General features: G+C 41.0%; 1 protein-coding gene across 2 annotated transcripts in view; it reads left to right on the forward strand.

The window, feature by feature from the left end:
• PSD3 (pleckstrin and Sec7 domain containing 3) overlaps positions 1-24,900 on the forward strand; it is a 206,040-nt gene that overhangs the window by 36,626 nt on the left and 144,514 nt on the right. For both annotated transcript variants that reach the window (XM_014055021.2, XM_014055022.2), the window contains one exon: positions 2,410-2,754. In XM_014055021.2, the coding sequence (XP_013910496.2) occupies positions 2,410-2,754 (345 nt within the window). The remainder of the gene's footprint in view (positions 1-2,409; positions 2,755-24,900) is intronic.

Below are 24,900 nucleotides of genomic sequence, written 5' to 3' on the forward strand. Positions count from 1 at the left end.
GCATCCACCACATGAATGCGCGCAGTGCCTCCTGTACCGCTTCTGCGATGCTCTAGCTGCTCGGCGGAGTGTCGTGCAGGCGCCGTACGCACCATGCAGGTGCGCAGAAGCGCTGAAGACCTCAAATACAGGTAAGGAGGGTGGGCGGGCCCTCCGGAACACCGTACCAGAGCGGTGTCTGGTGTTCCCGGCAGGCACCAGTACGCCCGTGCTAGGGCGTACCGCCTGCAACCCACCACTGGTGCAGGGGCTTAATGCTTTTAGAGATTTTTAAGATTGAGGCAGATTGCACCTTGGGGAAGACACATGGAAGGATTAAAAGATATTAACTTTATATTTCCACACTCCCTTATTCCTTGGCTTGGTTGCTGATGGGGCTAATTTGGAAAGGACAAAATAGTTTGGTTAGCCAAGATTTAGGTCTTCCACAAACAGAATAAGTGTTCTTCTCTGTGATGTCCATTGCGCATTGTCAAGATCAATCAATTCAGAAACAGAGCAGATCTTGTGTTAGTTTTTTAATGCTCCAATTCCTGTTTTTTTTAAATTAGTTTATAAAATAAAATACAAAAATACAAAAGAAAGTAGTAGGAAAATAAGGGAGGGAGAAGGGAAAGGAAAAATGTAGGGAAAGGGGGAAAAGAAAGAAAAGGTGATGATTTCCGACTCCACTTTGGTAGAATAAAATAAGATAATAGCATCAAACCTCAGCTTTTTACTTTTTACATAATAGTCAGAGGTGGTATTCAGCAGGTTTTGACCAGTTCTGGAGAGCTGGTAGTGGAAATTTTGAGTAGTTCGGAGAACCTGTAAATGCCACCTCTGGCTGGCCCCGTCCCCATCTGTTCTCTGCCTCCCAAGTCCCAGCTGATCAGAGGAAATGGGGATTTTGCATTAACCTTCCCCTGGAATGGGGAGGGAAAGGAGATTTTATAGTATCCTTCCCCTGCCATGCCCACTAAGCCATGCCACACCCACCAAGCTACTCCCACAGAACCAGTAGTAATTTTCTTTTAAATTCCACCAGTGATAATAATGGAAGTATCCTTCCATTTTTGTGCATAAAGTAATCCTGCTGCTATCAACATATACAGGTAGCCCTCGACTTATGACCACAATTGAACCCAAAATTTTTGTTTGTTAAGTGAGTTTTCTCCCATTTTATGATATTTCCTGTCCAGGTTGTTAAGTGAATCATTGCAGTTGATAAGTTAGTAACCTAGTTGTTAAGTGAATCTGCTTTCCCCTTTGACTTTGCTTGTCAGAAGTTTGCAAAAGGGGATCACATGACCCTGGGATATTGCAACGGTCATAAGTATGAACCAGTTGGCAAGAATCTGAATTTTGATCACATGATCATGGGGATGCTGCAAAAGTAACTGTGAAGATGGTCATAGGTCACTTTTTTCAGTGCCGCTGTAACTTTGAAAGGTCACTAAATGAACTGTTGTAACTTGAGCACTATCTGTATAACATCAAAGTTCCCATCCCCGCCCCAAGTCTTTTTCCATTAAACTCAAAAAGAAAAGTTTTGGGTTTCATCATCGTATTCAGTTTGAGAATCTTCTGTATTAAGATGAACCCTACTCCAATATTTCTTTGCTTTGTTACATGTCCACCATAAATGATAAAAGGTCCTGGAATAGTCCCAGTCTATTCAGAAGCAGAACAGATCCTGTGTCAGCTTTTAAATACTCCAATCTTGTTTCAATCCTACCAAAGGTATGGCGTTGTGACAGAGTGTTGTGGAGCAAACCAGCAAGTATTGAAATCTTGCAGATATGCATACGTGTATATATAACATTAATAGTGATAATGGAAAAACTATTCAGCGCAGAAACACCATTATGCTTTCTTGAGGTTTTTTGAGCTTAAAACCTTGAGAATGCATTAATTGTAGAATATAAGAAAAAGAAGGAAAGAAGACTCTAACATTTATCTTCCAGGCTTCCAAGTACATATTCTCTCTCTAGTTCTAATCTTTCCTGTTGTTGCTTTTTAAAAATAATAATTGCCTGAGCTGTTGGAAGAGAGGATTTAATAGTTCCAGAATCTCTGAAAAGTAATCTAAAATAGAGACACACAATGTGCCTTTTTTCCCCTCGTTGAACACAATGAGCTGATGTTTCTTAGCACACATCATCCCATCGCAGGGACTTTTGTTTCTACTCCATTCTGGGTTTGAATGTGGGGGGATGGAAAGTCACAGGGAGAAAGACAAAAGTGTCTGTTTTTCATCAAGACAATTGTAAACAGACGTTAAACACTGGTACATAACGATCAAAAGGAATGGCTGTTTGTATGTGTCTGCATGAAACCACCGTTATGAGAAAATGTGAACATGCTCACATGTATGCTTACAAAGTAAACTAAATCACTTTTAAAAAAAAAAACAATTTTGATTCCTAGGTTAATGGAGGAGGAAGAAGGGCTCAGTGGGAGAATGGAAGATGTCCTTGGGCAACTCTCTGAAATCTCAACAGATGTGTACAGCTCCCAGTTTGAAAGCATTCTGGACAATACATCTTTATATTACAGTGCCGAGTCACTAGAAACATTATATTCTGAGCCTGAGAGCTACTTCAGCTTTGAAATGCCACTCACTCCAATGATCCAGCAACGTATCAAAGAAGATGCTCAGTTTTTAGAAAGGACTCCCGGAGGGGTGATGAGAAAGGACTCTTGCAATGGAGTTGCCAATGGACTCGGAGATGTTAAAGAGTCAGACCTTGCTGCAGCTTGTCCTTCGGAAAGGTAACAAGAGACGTTTGTCTTCACAATATTTGTGGCTTTGGTTGCATCTTGCTGATGATAATGAGTTGAATATCTCCCTCCCTCCCTGTTTCAATGAATCTTTTTTTAGGGTTGCAACTTTTTAAAACATCAAGAGAATGTTTGCTACGGGGTCCGCCAGTTTTTGATTTTGCTGATTTTGTTCCCATTTGTGACCTTCTGTTTGCAGTGTGAAATAGTGTTTACAAACCCTGTACAGAGTGCTTTGTCCAAGGCCAAATATGACACTTCAACGTGAGTGCTGTTCTTTTGTATGTTACTTTTTCTAAAAAAAAAAAAAAAAAAAGAATGGTAGTGGGGTGAAATGGAAGGGATTGACCTTGATGTGCCTGGATAATACTAATTTCACAAATTTGCCGTGACTTATCTTGAGTAATTCTTGGAGTTTGTAGTAGTTATTAGTTTCCTGCTGTGAAATAGTATTGTGCTTTTACAATAATTTCCCTGGTGTATCTTGGTTTTGTTTGAGGAATTGGCATGCTATTTAGTGAGGATATGCAGCTAAAATGGTATGGTCCTGTCATACTTGGTACCTAAATAGTGTAATGCTAGGAAGAGAATAACACTATATTGCCAGTAAATATATTTAGATCAACCTTTGTAGCATCAACATAACAACGATAAAGAAACTGAAAGTTTGGATCACATGGCATACCAGAAGTGTGTATTTTAAGTTCAAAATATGCTGCCTCTGCTCTCTAAGCTCACAGCAATTTCCCATGCTACAACATGCGATTATGCCAGCATGTGGGCAGCAGTAGATTGGAAATGTATAGTATCATTGGGTTGGAGGCAGTAGTGGGATTTAGCCAGTGCGCACCTATTTGGGAGAACCGGTTGTTAACTTTCTAAGCAGTTCGGAGAACCAGTTGTTGGAAGAAATCCTATTTTGTTTTTTGCCCCACTTTACAAGGCTAATCCTGTAAGGAAGGCAGGAAGGAAACATTCTGGTGTTGTTTCTAGGCTAATCTTTATTGCCCTGCTTACAGAAACTGCCTCTCCGGTTAACCCTTATTACATTGCAACAGCTAAAGCAAAGCGCCCATCAACGTGAGTAACATTGAGTTGGCCACACCCACCCAGTCACATGACCACCGAGCCACGCCTACCCAGCTGGTCATTAGGGCAGAGAACCGGTTGTTAAATTATTTGAATCCCACCACTGGTTGGAGGGCATTATGAAGACCATCTAGTCCAACCTCCTGCCCAGTTCAGGTATCCTGATAACCATCCTGAACAAATGGTTGTGCGGGGTTTTGTTTTGCTTTTTTGCTTTTTGTTTGAAAACTTCCAGGGATGGAGCTCTTGTAATTTCAGGAAAGGGGCTATTCAGCTTTTTAATAGATCTTGTGGGAAATTCTTCCTTATTTCAAGTTTGAATTTATTAAGCTTTGATTAATTGGTTCTTGTCCAGAGAATATATTCCTCCCTCCACTGAAATATCCCTTCACGTATTAGAAGACTGCTATCATGTCTCCCTTCGGACTTCTTTTCTTCAGGCTGAATATAACCAAGTTCCTTTGATTTCTTTTTGTACGTTTTAGCCTCCAAGCATCTTATCGTCCTTAATACTCCTCTCTGCACTTTTTCCAATTTCTCAGTGTCCTTCTTGTATTGTGGTGATGTCGACCTTGTGAGGTAATCCCAACAGGAAGCATTCCCAGATGAACTAGTACTACTATAGTGTAAGGTTACATTAACAGTATCTTACAGGTACGAAAGTACATCCCTCCCCCTGCCTTTACTGCCCAAGCAACTAGGGAGAGTCCCTTGTCAGACCTTTGCCATGTCCACATTCCTTCTATGGCTAAGTTGCCTCTTATCTGACTGCTTCCTTGGCTGAGTCCCTTCCTTGTTTCCCAAGGTCATTCTCGCATCCCGTTAAGAGTTTATCAATAAACAAAATGTGAAGTTTGATCAGTGCAGCATAGAGCAGTACTATCACTTCCCATGATTTTGACATTATAGGTGATCCTCGGTTTACAACAGTTCATTTAGTGATCACTCGAAGTTATAACAATACTGGAAAAAATGACATGGCTGTTTTTCCTGCTTACAATCCTTGCAGCTTTCCCATGGTCACATGATCAAAATTCAGACACTTGGCAACTGGTTTCTATGTATGATGGTTGCAGTGTCCCGGGGTCATGTGATCAGCTTTTGTGACCTCCTTACAAGGAAAGTCAAGGGGGAACACAGAATCGCTTAACAACCATATTACTACCTTAACAGCTGCAGTGATTCACTTAACAACTATGGCAAGAAAGGTCATCAAATGGGGCACAATTCACTTAACGACTATCTCATTTAGCAACAGAAATTTTGAGCTCAATTGTAGTTGTAAGTCAACAACTACTTGTATTGATGAAGCTTAAACTGCATTAGCTTTCTTGGCAGCTGTGGCACATTGCTACCTCATCTTAATCCTGTGATCTAACAATACTTCCAGATCCTTCTATCTATTGTTAAGCCAGGTATCACCTGGGACCCATTCCAGTCTCTTCCCACCCCCGCATATTTTTTCCATGAAGCCTTTTGTTTGAACATCTACAGAAAACAGAATTTGAATGTGTGCAATTTCGTTCCTTGCTTTGTCCTTTTCCATCTCTTTTAATGCTATCTTTTACATTAACATTTTTAAAACGAAACCAGGCTTCCATTTCTGGTACATATTTTATAATGGCAAAATGCAAATCATTTCTAATATAAACATCTTGGCAAGTATTCATAAATGATGTGTCAGCTATGGGTGCCTCCCAGTAAATTACTGGTACTGTATATGAAACAAGACACAGACTTGGGATTTTCTCTTTCAGACTGACTTTAAGTCTGAAGAGGAGATATTGCTGTGGTAAGAGACAACCTTCCTAAAAACCTATTCATTATATGAATAAACCTTAATCTTAGTTAAGGAAATCTCCAAATCTGCCTTGAATTAATAAAGTTTGGAACTTTTAGAATATGTTGCCTTTTATAATCTGTTTTTGCTTCATTTTTTTCATTTCTTTCAACATTTATCATTGCTGTTAGAATGCCTTTTCAGCCATGTTTAGCCCTCAAACTGATGTTGTCTGTGCCCAGAAGTTAAGCAAAGTTGGGGCTGATCGGTAATTGAATGGGAGACCATGATGAATGTCAAGATTGTAGGCTGAGCTGGGAAAAACATCTAGAAGAAGGCAGTGGTAGATCACTTAGGTGCTGTTGGAAGAAAAGAGTATGTTGATATAAATGTTGATGCCTGGTAGAAATTGAATTTAACTCAAATGAGATTTAATATGAGGAGGTTACAAAAGATGGTAGTTACCTAGTTGATTGTCAAAAACTAAGCAGTATTTCATGTAATTATGGCTGGATGAGAGAATTTAAGAAATCTCAGGGTTGTAAACTAGTCTGGTAATTTGAAAAAAAAAACCCATCTTTCGGAATGAAGTATTGTAGTGGCAATCTTCTTTGGTATTTTTGCAAGAAAATACTGATGTGCCATTGAAGTAATCAGCCAATTTCAAGTCAAAGGAGACTAAATATTGCTAAGATGAAGCTTGTACCCCTTCAGTCTCTCTGCAATATACTTCAAAATACGAGGCTTTTAAGAACGAGTTATTATTTAGGTCCTAAATAAAATATGAGCAGGAATCCAAAGTGTTTAACTCAAGCATGTTAAGTGTCAGCAATGGACCATTTCTGTAGTGCATTTCATGACAGATGGAAAGCCATGGCTGAACTAATCTCTAAGGAAAATGGCAAACAGATTTGGTTATAAACTGGAGCATGAAGCTAAATATATCTCCTGCTTTTCTCATTTAATGTGAATGTGCTTTTCAGCTTGGCTGTGGTAAATATTTGGTAATGTGCTTTCGCTGAGATTTTGTTTTTAAAGTACACATAAACATATCTGCTATTACAGCTTTTGTTTTGGAAAGGTTTAGGATTTTGTGGTCTTTGGTTTTAGGAATAAACATCCATAGCAATTTTTTTTTTGTTGTTAAAAGGCTGCCGTTAAGATAAGGCAGATTAGGGGTGGAAGAGGGATTTGAAAGATTCCTAATGTGAAATTATTTCATTCAGCGGGTAGGACCCCTAATGTTGAGTTCTGGATTTCAAGAGGATCAGGAGCTGTGAATAGGTCCATAAACAATAGTATACCTCTAAAGAGATGCTTTATGTTTTCTTGTGAACAGCAAAACCTTTGTCTATGACTACGTGTTATAATTGCCTCAGGCAAGAAATCTTTAAAATATTACCTGCAGACTGGAACATGTTTACAAAGGACGTAAAGATTGCCACAAAATAAAAATTGAGGAACATTTAAAAAAACTTTCCTTTGAATCAAATAGCAGAGGCTGAATTAAATTTGGCTAGTATAGCCATTTCTTCCCATAGTTTTCTTTCTCTGGACATGTATAATACAACTGCCTTGCAGTGCTAAATTCAGAAACTTTTCAAACAGCCTCTCATACAGCTGATCCCGCTTACAGATTGGAAAATAAAAGAGAAAAAAAGTTGGATTGTGTAACTATAGATTCCTTGGTCTAGCCTGCTTTGAGTCCCAGAAATGCTACCATGACAGCAAAATGTAAAATCTGGAAATGCATTATTTTGGAAATGCATTAAGCAGCCAACAGAGGTCCCCTACGAGCTGTGAGTTCACTGTATAATTCAGAGTAGAATCACTTGTGGTTTCCTGTTCGGGGAACAAAAAATTTCCAAGTAATGATGCTAATTCTTAGCAATCCTATTTAGATGCGCAGAAAGGCAGATGAAGGGTCTTGGAAATGCTAGGAATTCTTGGGCTTATTTCACTGATAGAAAATAGACAGCAAGTAGGGGACACAGCTTTCTTTGCTCCACCATGTCAGTGCTCCGGACCGAGCAAAAATCACAGAGTTTCAATACTAAGTAGGAATTACTGGACTTCTAAGTCAGCACAACCACACCCTCAGTTCTGCTTTTGGTTTGACACACAAAGATCCTAGTAACTAAATGTATTTTTTTAAAAAAAAAAATTGGCCTGTGGCTGAGCAACTGGGATAGGATCAGTGAAGCCATCTCAAGCCTGTATTCTGAGTGGAACAAGCCGGTAGTCACATTGGCTGAGATTGAAAACTTTGCCCAGGATGGCTGAAGATTGAGAAATGGCCAGGGGAGGGAGAGAAATGCTCAGAGACATGGAGGCGTAAGTGCAAATATTGGAAGAAAATAGTGAAGTATATGGTGGAGTGAAACACGATCCTGAGGGGGTGGAGAAGTTGGGAGGCTGAAGACAAGGAATTAGTGCAGTTGGGCAAGGACTCCTGGCTTAAAAGTCTTCCTGCCAGACTGGATTTTACCTTCTTTTATGAATGTGGATGATGGAAGTTGTAATTCAACATGTTTTATGTGTGTTGAGTTGGAAATGGCTACCTAATGCTGATGGGGGTGGGGGTGGTTCTGAATAAATGTAGCCGGCCTCCTTGCCTGCCTGCTGGCCTTCCTCCCATCCCATCCCATCTGACCCGTTCCCATTCCACCCCACCCCACCCAATCCCAGCTATGAAATGGCTGGAAAAAGCTGAGCTGGAGATGAGGTGGTAAAAAGAAGTAGAACAGAGTAGACAGTGATCTTGTGAGCAGAAACCTAAGGAAGCAATGGCTGATGGAGACATAAAGGCGGACACATTGAAAATGGTGGAGAATGGCCGTGCAGCTTAGAAACAAAGATGCACATTTCTGGTTAGAAGGGGAGGCGAGGGAAGGAAGTTAGATGCAAATAAGTTTCCTGAGACTAGATCATTCACCGCCCTCCGTGTCTTCCTCCCCAGTGATACTCTCCAGAGGAGGACTTCCTGAATTCCTAGCCAGAATGCTAGTGGCATTTCTCTGTAGCAGAATGGATAGGAAGTCCCAAGATTGCACACCCAACGTTGCCTCCCACATATTTTAATCTGTCAAGTGATTAAAATGCTCTGCTATGTTGAAGCTTCAGTATGGACTTCAACTTCTAATGCCACTGAAGTCATCTCATAACTGTAAAAAAGAGAAGTAACAAGGAGTCAGCATAAGGGCTGAACGTCACAATTAGGATTGAATGGTCTTTTTTTTCAGCCGAAGTTGTAACACATATGCTGTTTTCCAAGTGATGACTCCAGATGAGTAAATTCACATTCATTGACATTCTGTCCACATTAGGAGGTGTGATACAACACATTTAAAATGCTAAAGCTGGACTAGAATATACACTCACTGACAAAATATTCATTGGTACCTAGGCAGGTCTGCCTAGAAATAAAGTGGTTTGTTTGTTGCAGCTGTTTTGGATTAGTAGCATCCTGTCCTTATATGGCCTGCAACAAGAGACATATTGCATTTATTTATAATATTCATCTTTGGTGAAGCCTAACCCATTTATATTCAAGGATAAATAGGAGGCAATTTTGTCTTCCTATTATTCTAAGATAGGGTGAAAATGATTAGGTAGAAAGTGATAAGGTGCATGAGGACCATTATTATTAAGGGACTGTACCAATCTCCTATTTCATCAAGAATATATTTAGCTCTGACTTTTTTCTTGCTCATCCCATTCTGTCTGTCCCCAGTCAGAAAGAGTAATGTTCTTAGGGGGTAGATCAGTGATGGCAAATCTTTTTTGACACGCGTGCCGTAAGGGGGGGGGGGAGCCCAGGGGGGTTGTCCATGGATGTGCCACATCCATAATGCAATGCATGACCCCCCCAGTGGCATGCGTGCATGAGAGGCGCTCCCCCCATTTTTTGCATGTTTTTTTGCCCTCCCCAGGCTCTAAAGGCTTTATAGGAGCCTGGGGAGGGCAAAAACAGCCTCCCCTGCCCCCTGGAGGCCTTGCGGAGGCTTCAGGGAAGCATCCTGAAGGTCCCTGAAGCTTCCGGAAGACTAAAAATGACCCTACCGGTTTGCTTGTAGGGTTGTTTTTAGTCCTCTGGAGTCTTCAGGGAAGCTTCTTGAAGGTCCCTGAAGCCTCCAGAGGACTTAAACCGACCCTACGAGCAAACCAGAAGTCCATTCCCGAACTTCTGGTTTGCCCATAGGACTGGTTTTTTGAGCACTGGAGGTTTCAGGGAAGTTTGTGAGGCCTCCATACGACCTCCGGGAGGGGAGGGGAGACTCTTTTCGCCTTCCCCAGGCTCCTATAAAACCTAAAGCCTCTGGAGCCTGGGGAGGGCGAAAAATGACTTTAAAAAAGGCTGAACTCAGCTGGAACGAGCTGGCCAGCTGACAGGGCAATGCCTCACGTGCCCTGACAAATGGATCCGTGTGCCACCTGTGGCATGCATGCCATAGGTTCGCCATCCCGGGGGTAGATGATGTAGTCCAATAATATATGGAAACCATAAGTGATTCACTCTGGTGTTAGAAATACTTGCTCACGAGAATAGGTGGACTTGTGAATGTGAGAGGATTTCAAGATTCATTTAGCCAAGATGGGAGCTCCAGAAGTAAACATAAGGAATGTTGAGATGTCTATTGATTCAGTGGTTGTAGCTCCAAGGGATTTTAGCTGAAGACTACTCGGTATCCAATTCTATGTTCTATAGAGGAACAATGTTCACGCCCTTTTGAGCCAAGAACTATTTGTTATCTTGACTGGTGTGCTTGAGTCTACAGTCGCTCAAAGTAGATGAGGCTAGCACCAAAGCTAGAATTAATTTAAATTACCTTATTCTCCATGAATTTTTCTCTTCTGTCATGAAAAGTTGATCATGGAGGAGCTTTGAGGAATCTTACTCATTTCTTGGAGAATGGTAAAATCCTTGCTCCCAGTGGTGGTTTTCAAAAATTTTTTGAACCTATTCTGGGTGTGGCTTGACGGTCAAGTGACTAGGCCAACTTGTAAAATGTAGTGAAACAACGCTCTTGCTTAGCAACCAAAATTTTGGACTCAATTGTGATCATAAGTTCTCTTTCTTTTTCCTTCCTTCCTTCCTTCCTTCCTTCCTTCCTTCCTTCCTTCCTTCCTTCCTTCCTTCCTTCCTTCCTTCCTTCCTTCCTTCTTTCTTCTGTCTCCCTCTCCAACTTTCTTTCATTCTCTTTCCTTCTTTCTCTTTCTATCTTTGTCTCTCTCTTTTCTCTCTCTTTCCCTCCCTCCCTTCCATTTTATGATCCAACTATGTGGCAGTGAGTCAAATGCCTTTTTGTAATCAATCCAGACCATATTCAAGTTTGTTTTTCTGTTCTTACAATTTTCTAATATCATTTTATCAATTAGAAGCTGATCTTTTGTGCCTCTGCTCCTTCTTTTGTTGCCTTTTTGCTCTACTGGCAAGATGTTGTTTGTTTCCAAATAATCCATCATGTTATCTGCAATAATGCCTGTGAGTAATTTGAAGGTTGTTGGCAAGCATGTTATTGGTCTGTAGTTTTCAGGTGTTGTTCCTTTAGTTGCATCAAGTATGTTTTTCCAGTTGTCAACCATTCATCAATTTGGCCCTTTTGTAAAATTTCATTCAGTTGCCTGGCCAATATTGCATGTAAACTGGTCAGATATTTGAGCCAGAAACCATGTAATTGGTCCTTTCCAGATGATGTCCAATTCTTTACCTTTTTTACTCGATTTTTGACCATCTCAGTTGTTATTTCTAATACTTGCATTTGTTTGTTGCCAATGCTTTTCTCAAAGTCATGTATCCACTTTGCTTCCTTGTTGTAGTCCTTTGCATTTTCCCACAATTCTTTCCAGAATTCAACTGTGGCCTGTTTTTCTGGTTTTTCACTTTTGGTGTCACCATTCACATTAAGACTTTGATAAAAACGCCGTTGGTCTGATCGAAATTGCTGATTTTGTTTATATTGGATGATTCGTGCCTCATATCTTTCAATTTTTCTAGCTGTTGCTGTTATCTGCTGTTTTACAATCTCTACAGCTTCATTGATGTTTCTTGTATCCAATCTATATCTTCTGATTAGCCGATCTATGATTTTGTTGTTTTTAAGCCGTTGCTCATGCATGTTCTTTAAGTTACTAGCATCTGCCCTTAATTTTTTGATTTTTTGTTCTAAACGGATCTTCCACTTTGGCTTTGATGCTTTTTCTATTGTGTGACTGGGTACTTTAATTTTAATGCCTAGTTCATTAGTGACTATTACAGCTGCGCTGTACATTAACTGGTTTGTTTCCAAGATGGATCCCGGTTCAATTGTTGAAAACACTGCATTAACCATTTTCATGATAGGGGCCAAAATTTTCTTAGGCACAGTTTTTAGTGATGGTAAACGTTGCCTTTCCTCATTAAGCAGAAAATGCTCCATGATCTTATCCTTCAATTCTTTTTGTTTTTGAGTTAGTTCATCAGTTGGTTCAGTGATAACTGGTTCTAGTGGTGGTGATGTTATTTCCTCCCCGAGAGCTTCTTCTGGGAGTTCTACTATAATGTCTTTAGTTTGTCTTGAATATCAGTTATTTCCGCTTGTGATATTGTTTTTTGGGTTTTGCAATTTGCTTGAATTTCTTCATGTTCAACTTCACTAAACACTTTATTCCGTATAATAAATCGCCTTTGATCTGCTAGTCGTTGTTCACTAACATTTGAATCTGGATATTGTTGTTTCCATAATTCATACATTCGCTTTAAATATCCTCTTTTTTCTGGCTCTGAGTTGTAGTAACAGGCCATTATGGCACGGTTTTCATCTGCACTATATTTTTGTCGTTTTGTTGGCTGGTTGACTTGTAGCCCACTTGTCGACGGATGTCCAGGGTCCCCAACATCCGCCGCGGCCCTTGTTAACCCGCTGTGGTATGGAATTCTTATTTGTTTTTTTCACCATATTGTATGGGTTGGCGGGTTTTTTTTACGGGACCAGATGCCAACCTGACCCCAACCTTCCTCCTTTCTCATCCGGGCTTGGGACTGGCAACGGCGGAGTTGTTATTATTACTATTATTATACAATTGTATCACAGCGGCCAGTTGTTTCGCCGGATTTGGCATTGGTTACTAGTCGGGCCCCACCCAGGGGCCTAGGACGTCGTAACGTATTTTCGTAATATGCGTGCAGATCCAAGCAGTGCGGCTTTTTGCATTTGACTGATGGTGATTTTGTCAATTTTTAACTGTTTTAAATGTAATTCCAGTGCTTTTGGAATAGCACCCAGTGTGCCAATTACCACTGGAATTACCACTGCTGGTTTGTGCCATAGTCATTGAATTTCGATTTTTAAGTCCTGGTATCTTGCGATTTTTTCATGTTCCTTCTCGGCGACCCTGCTATCACCTGGTATTGCGATGTCTATGATTGTGACCTTATTTTTCTCAACCAGTGTGATGTCTGGTGTATTATGCGCCAGTATTTTGTCGGTTTGTATACGGGAATCCCACAAGATCTTGACCATCTGATTTTCGGTGACTTTTTCAGGCTGATGTTCCCACCAGTTTGTTGCTGTTTTAATATTATAATTTTTGCACAAATTCCAATGGATCATTTGTGCTACTGAATTGTGCCGCAATTTATAATCAGTCTGCGCGATTTTTTTACAGCAGCTGAGTATGTGATCAACAGTTTCATCAGCTTCTTTGCAAAGTCTGCATTTGGCATCATCAGAGGATTTTTCGATTTTGGCCTTAATGGCATTTGTGCGGATAGCTTGTTCTTGCGCAGCCAGGATTAGTGACTCTGTTTCTTTCTTTAATGTACCTGTTTTTAACCATAACCAAGTTTGTTCCCTGTCCACTTTATCTTTTATTTTTTCCAGAAATTGACCATGCAGTGCTTTGTTCTGCCAACTCTCCATTCTTGATTTTATCACATCTTTTCTGTATTCTTGTTTTGTCTGTTGGGCCTTCAGTAGATTTTTGTTCTTTACTTCGATTAATAGATGTTCTTGACTTTCTTTTAAATAATCAGCCAGTGCATGTTTTTCTTCTTCAACTGTTTGCTTCACTTGTAATAATCCTCTGCCACCTGATTTTCGGGGCAGATATAGTCTATCAGTATCACCACGTGGATGTAAACTGTAGTGCATTGTCATTAGTTTTCTGGTTTTTCGGTCCAAAAGGTCCAAATCAGCTTGTGTCCAGTTAACTATGCCAGCTGTGTATCTTATAACTGGTATTGCCCAGGTATTTATGGCCTTGATTGTATTTCCACCATTCAATTTAGATTTCAAAATTTTCCTAACTCTGTTGGTGTACTCTCGCCTGACAATAGTTTTTACTTCTCCATGCTTGATGTTATCCAACTGCAGAATGCCTAAGTATTTGTAGGCTTCATTTTCTTTGCATTTAATTAGTTGGCCATTGGGCATTTCAATTCCCTCAGATGCAGTGATTTTGCCCCTTTTTATGGATACAGTGGCGCATTTTTCCATGCCAAACTGCATTGAAATATCGGTGCTGAATACTCGGACTGTGTTTGTCAGTGATTGGATTTCTATTTCTGACTTTCCATAGAGTTTCAAATCATCCCTACATAGTAAATGCGAAATTTTTTCAGCTTTTTTGGCTGTTTGGTAGCCTAATTTCATTTTTTTTAAGATTACTGATAGTGGGATCATTGCGATGATGAAGAGAAGAGGTGAAAGTGAATCACCCTGGAAAATTCCTCGCTTGATATTAACCATTCCGTAGCTCTCATTCCCTACTGCCAACTCAGTTCTCCATTGTTTCATCGCCTTTTCAGTAAAGGATGTAATATTTTTGCTAATGCCAGTTGTTTTTAAGCATTTTATTATTATTATTATATTATTATTATTATTTATTAGTTTTGTATGCCACCCACTTCCGGAAGACAGATCAGCTTACAATAAAAAGGGGGGGGGATATAAAAAATAATACAACAAGAAGGCGAGTGAAGGGTGCAGTGACGGGAGAGGCTGCCTGTCCCCAAAGCCAGCTCTCGAGGAAGAAGGCAGAGATGAGGCCCAGGGCTCACTTCCCTGCCTCCTTCCTCTGGGACCTGTGGGTGGCAGTTTGCTGCCCATTGCAGGTGCCCAGGGCAGCCTTGACCCCCACCTCCCCACCACCCTCAGGCCCGCACAACCTCCGCACCAATCTGGAGATGCTCCCAGTTCTGCTGCACAACTGCTCCTTCATGTGGCCCCTCCCCTTGTTGCCGGACTTTTGGACCTTCCCACCCACACGCCTTGGCTTCCCAAGGTCGGCAAAATATGCCTGAGGGCGCTTCATCTCACTGTGATCTGAGAGATGTTGTTGCCTTGTTAGGACATCTTCCCCTCGAGGTCGCGCCTGCAGTGCGGGAAGGAGAGCAGCAGAGGCAAAGCGGCCTTTCTGGGCTTATCTGAAGAAGTCCGTCCCCCTCCCCCCTTCCTTCTCTTTGAGAAGCGGTTTACAAAGTCCCAGTTTTGCAAGGTGCTTGTCAAAGAGAAGGAAGCACAGGCTTCTTCAAACAGCTGAGTCTGGCAAAGGAAGTGGGTGGACGGGGCAAGCATGGTGCGGACAGGCGGAGTGAGAGAGAGAGCAGTGACCGGGAGGGCAGTGGGAGCAAGAGGGGAGGAAGGCCAGGGGAGGGACCATTCCATTATGGCGCCTTGGAAAAACCTGGTACGCAAATGCTCACTGGATTTCTGGCACCGGTACGCGTGTACCGGACTGGACTGGCTGAAACCCACCTCTGCTTGCTCCACATCCAAAAGATGGGAGAAGCCGAAATTCTTTGTCTTCTATTGTCTCCTGGTATTTCCACATTAATTATTCACACTTCCTTTTCAACCATAGTTGGATCTCGTGTGTAAGCCCGTCAGTTGTTTTACCAAAAAAATGATGCAATTCTTCATCTAGTGCTGGCCCATGCTTAATTTTCCTTGCTCTTTTCTCCACAATCCCTGCTGTTATTACAACTTCTTCCATTTCACCTTTTTTCTTTAAATTCTTCCCTCCCTTTATCTAAGTGCATTCTTGTTTTATTTCTTTGGCTTGTCCTGTGCCTACACCCAGAATTTCACTTTTTTTTCTTTCATCACAGTCTCTCCATTGATGAATTGGCAGAAAAATTTCTGATTCAACTGAAATAGGAGATTCTGCCTATGGTGTGCAGTTCAAGCTTTGTATCGATTGATCTTCTTGTCTACAGCTGTTATTTGCTGCTTTATTATTTCCTGTGCTTTCTTTCTTGTTTCTGGGGGATGCTACTTGTTCAGGTATTCTTTGATCTTCTTGTTCTTCAGCTTCTTTGTTTTCATCTGTTCTGGTTTGCTTGCATTAGATCTTTGCATGCTGATCTTATTTTCCAACCTGATCTTCCATTTTGATGGTGCACTGTTTGTGGTTTTTTTTTCTTGTTTGTTAATTTTGCACCCCAGATATTTATAACTTCAGCCATGTTGTACATTAGTTGATTTGTTTCTTGCAGTGAGCTGGTACTTATATTTGATGTTACAGTATTGCATTTTTAATGTTTATGCTAGCTGTTTCTTTGGAACAAGCTTCAATGCAGGAAACCTTATTTGTTGTTTTTGTGCTGTTATAGATGCTCAGTTATTGTTTGTTTTGATTCTTTTTTAGATAGAGAGCTTTGGTCTTTCTGAGAGGAAGGGAGAGGGAAGCGTGCTGGTTGGAGAATGAAAATGATTTAGTAGTTAAACTAGCTTCTTCCAACCAATTCTCCCTGGTTTGCGTCTATAGTCTGAACTAACTGTGGCAAAACTTTGATTTCTTTCCCTGGATAGACCAGTTCTACTTCTGCTTCTCTGAATAATTTATTTCACATTCTAAATCCACATAGACCTGCTAGCCTCTGTTCTGTTATTTCTGATTCTGGATCTTCTTTTTAGATATTCTCTTCTCTTTGGATTTGATTTATAATAATAGTTCATTATTTCTTTCTTTTCAACCTTTGTATATTTGTGACAGATAATCCACTTTTCCTTTTAGTAATCCTGAGGCTACTGGCCCTGGTTGCTCAGCCAACAGATCTGAGTCCTGTAGCCCAGAGTTCTTCAATCTTTACAGCTTTGCACAGTGAGGGGGGGTGGGAGGAGACGGAATGGTTCTATGTGAGTGGACAATAACTGCACATGATGCATGCAGCTCAATTGGTGGGCATGCACACCCACCTCTTGCACAAATGGAGCGGAATGCGCACATATGCATTTACCGGCCGCTTCCATGGCCCAGTTCTAAATGGCTAACGACTCAGTAGTGGGATGCAGACTGGGGATTGGGAACCCCTTCTGTGGCCTATTTATCCCCAGATGTCCATGAACTTCAACACCTAGTGCAGTCCTAGTTGATCCCAGCAATAACAGATCCAGCATGAGTTTCTCTAAATTATGTTTCACCATATGCATATGGCGGAGACATTCTTTGTCTGGCTCCTCTAATGAGAACTGTTCATTTGAACCTCTGGAATAGCTGTCATTGTCTTCAGAGCCAACAAGCCCGCAACCACATCCACGTCATGCTTCACCGAGGGTTATTATTTTTATGGCTGGTTGCCAGATTGTTAGACTGAATTTGGCATTTTTATCCATCTATCACCATGATGGCACATGGAGCCCTCTCTGTGGGCACGTGAGCCGTCGCCCAGCTCAGCTCCACCGCACATGCGTGCGCGCCTCCCACCGGCCAGCTGATTTTTGAGTCTCTACCGTGCATGCAAGAGACGTGCACATATGGGTGGGTAGGGGTGGGTGCGATGCTCCCCCCCATGGCCCGTTTTTGGTCCCAGGAGGCTTCATGGGGAGAGGTCACACACATGCATGAGGGGAGTGCGGGGGGTCATGTGCATGCATGGGGGAAGGGGGGAGCACGGGAGGGTCATGCATGCTTGCACAGGGGGGGGACACATCGCATTATGGGTGTGGGCATGCACGTGCACGCTGTTGCGTGCGCACGCACAATTTCAGCGTGCGAGGAGAAAAAGGTTAGCCATCACTGATCTATCATGTAGTGAAGTTGTCCACAGTTCCACCAAATCCAAAGCATTTTGTCCATTTCAGATTTGAACGCTGTGGTTTAGCTATGTCTAAGGCTCCTGAATGAGATTACTGACTAAGTAATGATTAAAATGCCTGAATATTCCTGATTCCTGAACGATTTCGATTAGCTACTTGTCAACAGTGGTGAGCAAGTATTTGTGATTTTTTTTGTCCTGAGATATTTCATTCTATCCACCTTTCAGGTAAAATATACCTATTAAAAAGCAAATCAGCTTTGAAAAATCAGATTTACTTTCTTAGATTGTTTTTTTTTTTAAAACTGAGGAATCACTGGGTCCTGGAGTCTGTCTTTAATATATAGTAACATTCATGATGCAAGTGTAGGGTTGTCTCTGCTGCTCTTAAGTGTACTGAGCATTAATTGCCGTCAATAGAGAAGTTGCTGTGGATGGTTTCAGATAGAGGTTGTCCTCAATCTAATATGGGTGTACTGTGTCAGGGTTTAACAATGGAATGGAATGGAGTAGAGTAGAGTAGAGTAAAATAGAATAGAATAGAATAGAATAGAATAGAATTCTTTATTGGCCAGTGTAGCTGGACACAGAAGAAGTTTGTCTTTGGTGCATATGCTCTCAGTGTACATAAAGAAAAATAAAGTACATTCATAAAGAATCATAAGATACAACACTTAGCGATAGTCATAGGTTACTAATAAGCAATCAAATCGTACTAGGAAGAAATAAAACAATATCAGTTGTAAAGATACAAGCAACATGGTTATAGTCATAAATGGAAAGAGATAGGTACTAGGAAGGATGAGAAGAATAATAGTAATATAGTCTTAGTAAATAATTTGACAGTGTTGTGAGAATTAGTTTAGCAGAGTGATAAACTGCACAGATGAAGTCTAAATTATTCTCTTTTCTGCAAAATCTGGACTCTGCAAGCTAACTAGGATGGGAAACTTGTGAGCACTAACTGTTGGTACTGACGTAGAGAGGAACAGTACGGCAAAACCAGCTGGTCCTTTGAAATCTAGTAAGTGAGCAAAGCAACCAGAGCTTTGCAGGGAAGAGTTAAACTGGCTTTTTCCATCACAGAAGTCTATCACAATCCTGTTTTTTTCTTCTTCTTTTGCCAGGGGCTGATGAACTAAATAATTTTAAGTTGTAGACAAGGTGCCAGCTTCCCAATTTTCTCCTGGGAATTTATCACAAAGCCGTAGAGGTTCTGGTGCAAACGAGAGCCAGGCTCTAGCTGTGCAGGGAAGGTCAGCTGATCCAGGAGGGAATGATGCCTGACAGTAATGTTATCCAATCCTTCTAATGAATGAGCAGAAGGGGGCCACCCTTGCTCTGCCTAGTACAGCTGCTACGGGCTGAGTTCGGGGAGTGGGGGCTCGAGACCACGTTATGACTCACATGGCTTTGAAATTAAAACAGGCAATAAGTTATGTCCAGGAGTTCCTATGGGCTCCTCTGTGTCTGGGTGTTTCTTTTCAGCCAGCCGATCAGCTATTGACCTTGGCAGCATTCAGTAAGTTTAAAACCAGACTGCATGGCTTCGGTGTATTTGTTGTGACATTAGAAAAGCAGTATTCTCCCACTGGATTGGTGGAGAGGGACAAGTTGGATGGGGCCTCGCCTGTTTTTGAAATCAGCATGTGAGCTTTATGTACTCTCGGCTGCATTTTCGGTGAAAGGACAGCTATTTTTGAAAAGAAGAACTTCCCTAAACATAGCTCAGTTCTTATGTGATCTCGCTTCCAAATACGCAGCATCACGATCCAACAAAAGCATTGGGTGGAGTTAGAGAATTGAAAACCTGCTATTTCTGGAACGTTTCTACTCTGCTTGCAATGAGGATCATTAGAGAGACCTTGAAAAGGAAGAGCAGAGCTCTGTATTTTGATTGCAGAATTCTGGGAGTTGTAAGCAAGCTGGATGGGTATATTTTACAGCTCAGCAAATCAGCACTGTAGAATAAAATGATCACATTGGGGTGTTTTTAGAGATTAAAAACATAATGAAAACATCTATGCATTAGGATTTATGGGGACCATACTTAAACCAAACCCAATATATTTACTAGTTTGTCTAGTGGTTAAGGCACCAGGCTAGAAAGCAAGGGACCATGAGTTCAAGTCCCACCTTAGCCATGAAAGCCAGCTGGGTAACTTGAGCCATTCTCTCTTTTAGCTCAACCCACCTCACAGGATGGTTGTTGCAGGGAAAATAGGAGGAGGAAGGTGTGTTGGATATTTATATGCTCAATATATATTTATTTATATGCCACCTTTATTATTTTTACAGGGCACTGTCTTTGGCACCCTGCAAAAATAATAAAGGTGGGATGAATGAATGAATGAATGAATGAATGAATGAATGAATGAATGAAAATAATAATAAATAAATAAATAAATAAATAAATAAATAAATAAATAAATAAATAAATAAATAAATAAATAAATAAATAAATAAATAAATAAATAAATAAATAAATAAATAATAAATAAATAAATAGGCAAGCAAGCAACTAAGGTTAAAAAAATGCCAAATGATACACCTAACTCTTTTAGAATAATCTTAATGTGACTATAACAGCATGCATTTTCAGTGAATTTGGTTAATTTCTGGAATACATTTTAAAATCAGAGATTGAAAAAAACCTCAGAGAATTCTGAAGCTTAATTTCCTATTAATGTGGGAAATCTCCCATTGCAGCATCCCTGATAGATGGTAACATATAACCTTTGATGAAAAGCACATAACATCCATTGTCTTCTCACATCTTTTCTTTTGTGGAATAGTTCAGATAATCTGATGAAACCAATGAATACAGATACAACACTTGATCTTGGCCAGGATTTGGAGTGAGGTCATATAAACCAATTTCATTGCATTTATTTTGTACAATGGCAATAAAGGCTATACTATAAACAGAAAGTTTACATTATTTGAATCTCTGATATTCTCTTTTAAATCTATCCTACAGGATGAATGTAGATGTACATAATTGGGTATTTGTAGATATTTGACTTTAGGATTGCTTATATTTATTTATTTGTTAGATTTATATCTCAGTTTCCTTCCAGAATCATATGGTGGATATGCTTGCTTAGGTAATGCTGTATGCCACTGTGTGAATTGGATGCTATGGGATTGATGGTATTCGGTACAGATAGAGAGTTTAAGAAATCAGAGAATCAGGGAAGTAAACCCCAAACTGAGTCTGAATGAAAGTTGGTAAACTTATTAGTTAGTTCTTCTTTTCCAGACTGGTTCAGACCCAAGGGAAAAATACTGTGTGCATACACAGTTAAATAAATACACTGAGGTAATTGTTTTCCACTAAAACAAGATAGAAAAGTGTTGTGGCTCGGTAGGAGCCTTTGGAGCTGCTATCAGACTGACACAGAAATCTCTTGTGAGTGGTTTCAGGATGCTCACAGGAGAAGATAACAAGCAGCTGGGGCTCGTTAAGGATCTCCTCCTGTGGATAAAAGATTGATGGTGCCACAGCCTTAGTTGCAGACGTCAACGTTCAGTGTGTAACCATTGAGAGAAGCCTTTAGCTAAGTGTCTGGATTCACGTAACTCTGTTTGGTATTTAGTTTGAGTGAAGACTTTTTGTAAGAACCATTTATGTTTATTTTGGGCTTGCAGCCAGCTTGAGCCGGCACTGATAAAGACATTCCTTTGCAAGCTTTGTGTGGCTGTAGTTTCTGAATGAGCAAAGTGGGGGGGGGTCAGAACAGAAAAGCATGCAGAGCATAGATGCTGGAAATATCTCCAACTTTGTACTAGTACTTGTATGTATATGTGCTAGGAAAAAATTGATGGCTACCCATGCTTTGCTGTGGATAATGTGAGTAGGTGGGCAGAGGGAGATGACTTAGAAAGAGAAGTCAAAAACATGCCCAAATATTACCGAATGGGCACTTCCATAGGGATACACCGTAGGAATAATTTTCTACACAGCCTTCAGTGTGATATAGCTTCTCTCCACACTGAATTTGGCCCTATTACCTTCAGTTTTCAGAGAGTTATTGTATTAATGGATAGGCATCCTGGACTCCCTTTACATAATTCCTTTCCAACTTTCCTTTGAATAAGAAACCATAAAGAGCAATCAATGTTGACATTGTGCAGCACATAGAACTAATTGCAGCATGAGCAGGAATATCTATAGTCCTCTTTGCTAGAGCTATGCAAACTCATTAAAATTGCTTTGGAACAGATGAAGAATGCACAGGAAGCTATTCTTTTTTGAATTGCTAATGTACAAAGTCTTTTTACAGGTTTCACAAGTTTTCCCTCCTAAATAGGGCAAGGCTATCAGATCCATCTTCTGGAGACCAGAAAGATACTTTATGTTAAATCCAGCTACCAATCTTAGTCCCTGTAGATAGAGCTGACAGGAAAAGTATATAATATTTCCAGGGAAGGTCAGTGTAATAGTTTATTAAATCTATGTGATCTAGTGTAGCCAGTGTCAGTGTCTGAGAAGAAAAACTCATCAATTTTGTAATGTTTTATAATAGTGGGCAGCTGGGCCTTGAAACCACCCTAAAATGTCTATTAATAGCCCTCCTGTCATTAAGCCAATTCACAGCTGTGAAACTGGAAGGGGACAGCAGCTTTGTTGACTGTGAGACTAAGGCAGTACATTCAATCTGTCAATTATAGACTCATCTCCCCTGATCTCCTGCTGGTAGAAGATAAACTAAAGTATCTGACTTTCACCCTCAAATATATGTTTGAGGTATCTCCTCAGAGCCTTCTACATATCTATTTAGTTGCAGAAAACAAAACAATGATGCCTGTACAGTCTTATTGCTTCTAGCAAGACTCTGACCATAGTTAGAGAGAGCTTAATAGTTCAGGTTCCCTGTTGCCTTCGTTACAAATTTCTGACATTTGCACCACCATTCGAAGGAGTGCCAAGACAAACAGATCAATCTTGATGGTGACCAACTGCCTTGGAAACTGAAAGGCCTCAACAGGTGAACCTGGTAGATTCAGTATGAAGTTTTGCTCTATTTCATTTCTAGGTGAATTGGTGTAATTATTATGGGTCTGAGTAAAACTGTTGAACTCTGAATCTTCAACTAAGGCTTCCAGACATTTTGGAAGGGCCTATGGGTTAAATCTTAACTATTCTCCCAAGTTCTTCTCTTGGGACTGCTCCTTGTGATGTAGCTCCACATCCAGCATCCTCCAACTCTTCCAATGTCATGAGGGCTAATTTTAATTGCTATTGAGCTTGATAGCAGTTTATCAAGTTTGTTGTTTCTGATTTCTTTGGAATTTTATTGTATTATATGGTGCTTTTTATCACAAGGTAATCTTTGGTTAACAGTGATAATTGAGAGTGGGAAGTCCGTAACTAAGCAACATAGTCCTCACATGACTGTTCTGACTTATGATAGCAATTCCAGTAGCCATTGATAAGCATGACACTGCTTGATTGCCATTTGCAATCTCCAGCTTCCCCAGCTACTTTGCTTGTTGGAAGCTGGCAGTGAAGGTTGCAAATGGTCATCTCATGACCGTGTGATGCTGTGATGTAATTGTAGGCTGGTTGCTAAGCACCCAAATAGTGATCATGTAACCATGGGGATGCTGCGACAGATGCAGCTTCAAGGACCAGCTGTAAGTCTTCTTCATTGCCTTGTAGCTTTGAACAGTCACTGAACGAATGGTCATTAACCAAGCGCTACTACCTGTAGAGTAAACTACTGAGAACTAGTCCTTGGTTATGACAGTATAGAAATATAATAATAAATGATAAGATCAATAATACATCCTGTTGATAAATAGAGATCCTATGAGTTTTAACTCCCATTGTGACCTTGAGAAATTGTGTTTTGGTTCTCCTAGTTTCTATCCTGGCTTTGCCCGCTGAAATTCAGGTCACGTGGTATCTCAGACAGTGTGGCGAGAAGAGCTTAGAGAGGTCTTGAGATCCATCAGTCTGTTTACCTACTGCTTTCTTGCCTAACTGTTATGGCAGTGACTTCTCCACAGTCAGCCTCAGCTTTCTGCTTTGCCAAGCAGACTTTCCTTTACAGTGTTAGTTCTTGGCGAGGTATGGAAGGAGTCAGTGGTTGGATACTGGTGGTTTAACAACCGGTTTGGTGAGCGCACATTTTGCGTGCCCACTGAAAATGGAGCATTTAGAAGCTCAGCTGCTTACCTTCCAAGTCAGCAACGGTAAGTAGAACAGCAAGGGGTTAGGGTTCAGTTGTGCTGCACAATTGAGATGACCTAGAAAGCAGGAAATAAAGAACAGGATAGGACGGGGGCAGGTGGGCGGGGCCAATTGATCGTTGGCGCTACCGGTTTGCCACACTGGTCTGAATTGGCTGAATACCACCTCTGGAAGGGGTCTTCTGTCAAATCTGCTAGTCAATATGCAGATAGTCCTCAATTTACAACAATTCATTTAATGACCCCTTGAAATTAAGTGGCACTGAAAAAGTGACTTATGACTGTTTTTCACACATTACGGCCATTGCCGCAGAGCCATGGACATGCGATCAAAATTCAGACATTTGGCAACTGACTCATATTTATGACAGTTGCCGTATTCCAGAAACATGCTATTAGACTTTTGAGACCTCTTGACGAGCAAAGTCCAAGGGGAAACCAGATTCACTTAACAACTGCGTTACTAGTTTAACAGTCTTCCTGGATCTGTTTCAGTCGGGTTTCAGGCCCAGATACAGCACGGAGATGGCATTGGTCACGGTGGTTGATGATCTCTGGTGAGCCCGGGATAAGGGCTGTTCCTCTGTCCTGGTCCTATTAACCTTTCAGCAGCTTTCGATACCATCGACCATGGTATCCTACTGCGACGACTTGAGAGGTTGGGAGTGGGGGGCACCGTTTTACGGTGGTTCTCCTCCTACCTGTCGGATCGATCGCAGTTTGTGTTGATTGGAGGGCAGGGATTGACCCCAAGGCGCATCACTTGTGGGGTGCCCCAGGGGTCAGTTCTCTCACCCCACCTGTTCAACATATATATGAAACCACTGGGTGAGATCATCCATGGTTTTGGGGTACGGTATCATCAATATGCTGATGATACCCAACTTTTCATCTCTACCCCAAACCACCCAAACGATGCCCTCGACGTGATGTCCCGATGCCTGGAGGCTGTGCAGATGTGGATGGGGAGGAACAGGCTCAAGCTCAATCCCTCCAAGACGGAGTGGCTGTGGTTTCCGTCATCCCGATTTGTGCATCTTGCTCCATCTTT

This window comes from Thamnophis sirtalis, unplaced genomic scaffold (assembly GCF_051295495.1).
Source record: "Thamnophis sirtalis isolate CommonGarterSnake01/CBP01778 unplaced genomic scaffold, rThaSir2_p1.2 scaffold_5, whole genome shotgun sequence".
NCBI classification, from domain to species: Eukaryota; Metazoa; Chordata; class Lepidosauria; order Squamata; family Natricidae; genus Thamnophis; species Thamnophis sirtalis.